This window comes from Eimeria acervulina, genomic scaffold, assembly GCF_000499425.1.
Source record: "Eimeria acervulina Houghton genomic scaffold, Eah_scaff861, whole genome shotgun sequence".
Lineage (NCBI taxonomy): Eukaryota > Apicomplexa > Conoidasida > Eucoccidiorida > Eimeriidae > Eimeria > Eimeria acervulina.
The window spans coordinates 5,328-11,945 of NW_013549554.1; the positions used below are offsets into that span (position 1 = coordinate 5,328).

Sequence of the window (6,618 nt, forward strand, 5' to 3'; positions counted from 1 at the left end):
CAGCAGCAGCAGCAAGTGGGCCGGCTGCAGTGTATATGCACACGGCAGCAGCTAGAAGAATATGCTGCATGCAGCAGCCTCGCAGCAGGGGGCAAGCTGCTGCTAGTAGCCCCCTCTTCTTTAGACACAGGAATAGGTAGAGATGCATTTGCTGCTGCTGCTGCTTCCGATTGCTGCTGCGTCATCTTTCCCAAGGAACCACCTCCAGGTACACCCCACACCCCACACCACGCCTAGCTGCTCCTGCTGCTGCTGTTGCTGTTGCTGTTGCTGCTTCTGCTGCTGACGCCGGGGTGCTGCTGCTACATCTGGCTCATACAAATATGCTACAGCTATTGCTGCTGCTGCTGTTGTGTAGGCACGACTGCTGCTGAGGTGTTTGCTGCATGCAAGAGCGCTCCTGCTGCTGCTGCTGCTGCTGCTTCTCGCGGCCCCAACCGAAAGCAGCTGCTGCTGCAGCAAAGGAGACAAATGCCGCTTCCTGCTGATGCATTATACACCATATTTGAAGAAGAGAGAAAGGCACGTGCTCAGAAGAGGCGCCAGCAGCAGCAGCAGCAGCAGCAACAGCAGCAGCAGCAACAGCGGCGGCAACAGCAACAGCAGCAACAGGCTGACGGAGGGGAGTCGCCTCTGCTACTTAGCGAGCAGCAGACGCCAACAGAATCTAGCAGCAGCAACAGCAGCAGCAGCAGCAGGGCATCACCGCATGCAGCAGCAGCAGCAGCAGACTCCGGTGCAGCAGCAGCAGATGGGGACATTGACGAGTGCAGCAGCGAGGCGTCAGGAGACGAGCAGCCTCCAGCAGCAGCAACAGGAGCAGCAGCAACAGGAGCAGTGCTCGCTGGTGGCGAAGGGGCGGAGCAGCAACAGCAGCAAGGTGCAGATGCAGCAGCAGCAGCAGCTGGTGCTGCTGCTGCAGTTGCTGCTGACAGTGGTGCTTTCCTTCCTTCGCCCTGTAGCTACGCTCAGCCTTCATTTAGTATGCTGCAAGCAACAGCAGCAAGAGCATCAGCAGCAGCAGCAGCAGAAGCAGCAGCAACAAACCAACTCTACCCTCGTTCGGCCTCCGGAGGAGATGCTGGGGGCCAGACAGGAGAGCAGCAGCAGCAGCAGCAGCAGCAGCAGCAGATTCTTGCTACATGTGGGGCCCCAATAGACCCCCGTCTAAAGGAGACCTGGCGCCTGCAAACCTTGGTATGTGCTGCTGCTGCTGCTGCTGCTGCTGCTGCTTCTGCTGCTACTGCTGCGCCTTTTGTTGGTGCTGCTTCTGCTGCTCTTGCTGCAGCTTCTGTTGTTGCTGCTTCCGCGGCTGTTGCTGCTATGGCTTCTGCTGCTGCGGCTGCTGTTGTTGCGCTGCTGGGTTGTTTAGGGTTGGATCAGCTCCTGCTGCTGCTGTTTGCTGCTGCTGCTGCATTCTGCTGCTGCTGTTGTTGCTGCTGCTGCTGTTGCTGCTGCTGCATGCAGACTGCTTCAATGGGCTCTGCTGCTGCTAATGGGCCCCACGACGAAGGCAGCGACGCAAGCGACAATTCGGATGGCGGCGGCAGCAGCAGCAGCAGCAGCAGACGAAAGAAGGAGCAGCAGCAGCAGCAGGAGCATTTGCTGCTGCTGCCAGCTTCTGTTGCAGCACAGCGATTAGCTACAGCAACACTTGCTGCTGTTCGGGGGGGCCCCCGTAGCCGCTTCTTAAAGTTTAGGGAATTTGCTGCTCCTACACTGACACCTGCTGCTGCTGCTGCTGCTGCTGTTGCTGCTGCTGCTCACCGCAGAAGCGCAGCAGACGCAGCAGAACCTTCGAGGCCTCACTGGAGACAACAACTCAGGTGAGCACCAGCAGCAACAGCAGCAGCAACAGCAGCAGAAGCAGCACCAGCAGAAGCCGCTGCTGCAGCTCTTCGTGCACTTTCTTTTGCTGCTGCTGCTGCGTGTGCTGCTGTTGCTGCTACGCCTGGTGCTGCTACTGCGTTTGCTGCTGCTGCTGTTACGTTTGCTGCTCTTGCTGCCGCGTCTACTGCTGCTGCTGTTGCTACGTTTGCTGCTGCTACCGCTGCGTTTTCTGCTGCGTTTGCTGCTGTTGCGCTTGCTACTGGTGGTGCTACGTTTGCTGCTGCTGCCACGTTTGCTGCTGCTGCTGTGTTTGCTGCTGCTGCTGCTGCAGGCGTTGGCGCGGAGGTGTCGATCCCTGTGTATGGAAGGAGACAAAGGAGACAGTTGTGCTGCGGTGTACTGTGCTGCTGCTGCCGATTGGGGGAGAGGCAGTGCAGCAAGAACTGGATGCGATTCTCTGTGCACTAGACCCTGAGCATTTGCTGCTGCTGCTGCCTTCAGGCCTCCAGCAGCAGCAGCAGCAGCAGCAGCAGCAACAGCTGCAGCTGCTGCCGCATGCAGCACTTGCAGCAGCAAACACTGCTGGGCTCAGCTGGTATTTAGATATGCCGCCGGAGCAGCAGCAGCAGCGGCTGCACCTGCTGCTGCCAGAGTCCCTGGTGGCCAGCAGCAGCAGCAGCAGCAGCAACAGCAGCAGCAGCAGCAGCAGCAGCATCGTGCTGCAGGTAAGGTCTCGCCATGCTGTGGCTGAGCTGTCAGCGCGGTTGTGGGGTGAAACAGCGCGCGCAGGGGTGAAGGTGCAGCAAGATGTTCCGATTGCTGCTGCTGCTGCTGCTGCAGCTGCTGCTGCTGGCGGTGATAGGCATGACGCTGCAGCAGCAAAGGCAGAGTGTATTGTAGCAGCAAGACGAGAACCAGAATCTGTTAGGGTTGTTCGTCTCCGCACTGTTGCAGCAGCGCTGCCTGCTGCTGATGCTGCTGCCAGCAGCAGCAGCAGCAGCAGCAGCAGCACCCGCAGCAGCAGCAACGGAGGAGCCGTCATCTCTTGCAGGTGAGATACTGCTGATCGCGTGCGGCATCCTTGCTGCTCCTGCTGCTGCTGTTGCTGCTGCTCCGGTTGCTGTTGCTGCTTCTCCTGTTGCTGCTGCTGCTGGTGCTGCTGCTGCTCCGTGTGGAGGTTGTGTCTTGTTGACTGATGCTTCTCTGAATGCTGCAGCAGCAAGAGCAGCAGCTCTTCTTGCAGCAGCAAAAGCTGCTGCTGCAAGAAGAGAAAGAGGTTTGACTCCAGGTGTCTAGGCAGCTTCTGGTCGCGGCAGCTGAAGCCGCAGCTGCTGCTGCATGCAGCAGACGAAGGAGCAGCAGCAGCAGCAGCGGCAGCAGGAGCAGCAGCAGGAGCAACAGCAGCAGCAACAACAGCAGCAGGAGACGCTGGGGAGCAGCAGCAGATCGCGGGCAGCGTTGGAGTGGAAGAGATGCTTGCAACAGCAGCAACAGCAGCAGCAGCAGCAGCAGGTGCAGCAAAAAGGAGGCCGCTGCTGCTGGTAGGACCCCTAGAGGCTTCAGATATTAATACTCTGCTGCAGCAGCAGCAGCTGCAGCAGCCGCTAGCAGCAACACTAACGCATGCAGGGAAGGGCTTGCGGCTGCTGCACGGTAGAGCGCAGCTTCTCAAGGTAACACAGATACACCGCAATTGCTGATGCTGTTGCTGCTGCTGCTGTTGCTGCTGCTGCTGCTGTTGTTGCTGCTGCTGCTGCTGTTATTGTTGTTATTGTTGCTGTTGCTGCTGCTGCTGTTTAAGCAGACGTACGTTGAAGGTTTCGTGCTGCAGTTGCTGGTTGCATTGCTGCAGTTGCTGGCTGTGCTCCTGTTGCTGCATGCTATTGCTGCTGCTGCTGCTGCTGCTGCTGCTGCAGGAACGGATAGACAGAAGTGAGAACAGCCGCTGGCTGCTGCGGGGGCAGCTACACCCTGCTATATTTTGTCTTAGGCGTTTGCTGCAGCAGCAGCCTAACACTCTACAAGGTGTATAGACAGCAGCAGCAGCAACAGGTGCGGCAGCAGCAATTCCGGCTGCCGCACCTTCTTTTTCTTCTTAGGATAAACCTCGTTTAACTTTTATTGGGTTTCGTAGCAACGGGGTCTAAACTTTGATGACTAGGGTTTAGGGTTTAGAAGACTAAGGTTTAGGGTTTAGAAGACTAGGGTTTAGGGTGTATAGGGTTAGGGCTTAGGATTTAAAGGATTAGGGTTTAGGGTTTAGAGGCCTAGGGTTTAGGCTCTAGTACAGGAGACAGCCAAGCGCGGACAAGGGTTTAGGGTTTAGGGTTTAGGGTTTAGGGTTTAGGGTTTAGAGTTTAGGGGACAGGAGACAGAGAAAATCGGTAGACAGCCAAACAAACCCTAAACCCTAAACCCTAAACCCTAGCTCGCAGGACAATAAAAAGCAAATAAACAAACAAATAGAGAGACAGCAGAAGAAGGAGACAAACAAAAACAAATAAATAAACAGCAAAGTAAAACAATAATTAAAAATCTGCTGCAATATTAAAACCCCTAAAATTAATGCTAGCTGCGTACACTGCAGCGCCCTGCTGCAAGCGATGCAGCAGCTCCTCTACTTGCTGCTGCTGCTGCTGCTGCTGTTGCAGCGGCTGCTGCTGCTGTTGCTGCTCCTGCTCCTGCTCTTGCTGCTCCTGCTGCTGCTGCTGCTGCTGCTGCAGTAAGGGGACAGCAGCAACTAAGTCTATAATAACTTGGCCTGCGTATATCTCTTCTGTCTCCGTCTCATCCTGCGCACCGCAGCAATTCAGGTGTATGTACACCGCACGATTGATGCAGCAGCAGCAGCAGCAACAACAACAGCACCAGCCACACCACCAGCAGCAACAGCTGCAGCAGCAGCCGCACCAGCAGCAGCAGCAGCAGCAGCAACACCAGCAGCAACAGCTGCAGCAGCAGCCGCACCAGCAGCAGCAGCAGCAGCAGCAACACCAGCAACAGCAGCGGCAGCAGTCACACCACCAGCAGCAACCACAGCAGCAGCAGCCACAGCAGCAGCAGCAACAGCAGCAGCAGCAGCAGCAGCTGACTCTAAATCTCCAGTCGAAGGTAATCTCTAGAGGGCCCCCAGCCACTTCAAATTCAAAAACCCTCCTCAATATAAACTCCTCAGCTCGCGCCCTGCAACACAAACCCTAAACCCTAAACCCTAAACCCTAAACCCTAATCGCTAGACCCTAAACCCTGACCGCTAAACCCTAAACACATGGCTCCTAGCCCCCATCCTCTAACCTCAAAACTATATACCTTAAACCTTAAACCCTAAACCCTAAACCCTCATCCGTGAGGGCTAAACGCTAAGCACAAACCCTTGACGCCTCCCCCGCCTAAACCCTAAACCCTAAACCCTAAACCCTAAACCCTCAAGGCGCGTTAAAACCCCTATATTTTGTCTTACTCGAAGTTCATTGCCTTCAGCATTTCCTCCATAGAAGGAGAGACGGGGGCCTCATGCACGAGCAGCAAACCCTCGGGCATCCTGCTGCTGCTGCTGCTGCTGCTGTTGCTGCTGTTGCTACTGCTGCTGCGCTGCAGCTGCTGCATCAAGTCTTGCTGCAGCGGAGCTGCTACGCGAAGAAGGCCCGAGCCCACGAGGCTCTGAGGAGACAGAAAGAGATCAAGCGTCACTTGCTGCTGCTGCTGTTGCTGCTGCTGCTGCTGTTGCTGCTGCTGCTTGGGGTCTACAAGCAAGATGCGGCGAATTCGATATTCAGATTCGCGTGCTGCTGCTTGCTGCTGTTGCTGCTGCTGTTGCTGTTCCTGTTCCTGTTGCTGCTGCTGCTGCTGCTGCTGTTCCTGCTGCTGTTGCTGTGGTTGCTGCTGCTGCTGCAGCTGCTGCTGCAGCAGCTGCAGCAGCCGCAAGGCAGTCTGCGTGTCTGCTGTCGCACGCAGGCGGCCCTCAATCAGACGACCCTCAGGAGCAACAAGACCCCACTTCTCTTCTTCTGCTGCTGCTGCTGCAGCTGCTGTGCTGCTGCTGCCGGGAGGGAAGGGGCCTCTGGCAGCAGCAGCCTCCTTTGCTGCTGCTGCTGCTGCTGCGGCTGCTGCTGCTGCTGCTGCAGAGCCAAGCCCAGAAACTCGCAGGGCTTCCGCTGAGCCCCACGATGAAGAACCCCTCGCATGCATTTGCTGCTGTTGCTGTTGCTGTTGCTGCTGCTGCTGTTGCTGGGGAGCTGTTCCAGTTGCTGCTGTTGCAGCTGCTGCTAATCCAGCAGCAGCTGCTGCTCATGCAGCAGCAGCTGCTGTTGCGTCGCGTATATCTACGAGATATTTAAGAGTCCTGTGTAAGGGCCCAGAAGTGTAGCTAGCAAGGGTTTAAGATTTAGGGTTTAGGGTTTAGGGTTTAGGGTTTAGGGTTTAGGTATGCTTGCTCGTAACATTGTTTAGGCGTTGGGGTCTCGATATTAAATAAAGATTGTCTTTGTTTTAGTCTTCAGGGTTTATGTTTTTTTTAGGGTTTAGAGTTTAATGATTAGGGTTTAGGGTTTAGTTTTTAGGGTTTAGTGTTTAGGGTTTAGGGTTTAGTGTTTAGGGTTTAGGGTTTAGGGTTTAGGGCTGTGCGCCTGTACGAGCATCCTACTGGGGGCTGTGGGTGAAGCATTAGGACAGGGCGATGGTTAAGCATACATATTAGGGTTTAGGGTTTAGGGTTTAAGAGTTTTGTGTTCAAACAATTAATAGGGGTTTAGAGAGTGTGTATATCTCTGTGCTGCTGCTGTTGTGGGG

At 55.6% G+C, this 6,618-nt stretch overlaps 2 protein-coding genes across 2 annotated transcripts in view; one reads left to right on the forward strand and one right to left on the reverse strand.

Annotated features, from left to right (window-relative positions):
• Positions 1-4,079, forward strand: part of EAH_00050880 (hypothetical protein, conserved) — a gene marked incomplete at both ends in the record, with an annotated part of 6,402 nt that extends 2,323 nt beyond the window's left edge. Inside the window, 5 exons of the mRNA XM_013394223.1 lie at positions 359-1,197; positions 1,468-1,826; positions 2,162-2,881; positions 3,119-3,503; positions 4,065-4,079. Of these exons, the coding sequence (XP_013249677.1) occupies positions 359-1,197; positions 1,468-1,826; positions 2,162-2,881; positions 3,119-3,503; positions 4,065-4,079 (2,318 nt within the window). The remainder of the gene's footprint in view (positions 1-358; positions 1,198-1,467; positions 1,827-2,161; positions 2,882-3,118; positions 3,504-4,064) is intronic.
• A 279-nt stretch (positions 4,080-4,358) lies between these two features.
• On the reverse strand, positions 4,359-6,018 carry EAH_00050890 (hypothetical protein, conserved; the record flags this gene model as incomplete). Its single annotated transcript, XM_013394224.1, has 3 exons — positions 4,359-4,622; positions 4,923-5,013; positions 5,291-6,018. The coding sequence occupies 3 exons, from the start codon at positions 6,016-6,018 to the stop codon at positions 4,359-4,361; spliced, it is 1,083 nt and encodes a 360-aa protein (XP_013249678.1).
• Positions 6,019-6,618: the final 600 nt, after the last annotated feature.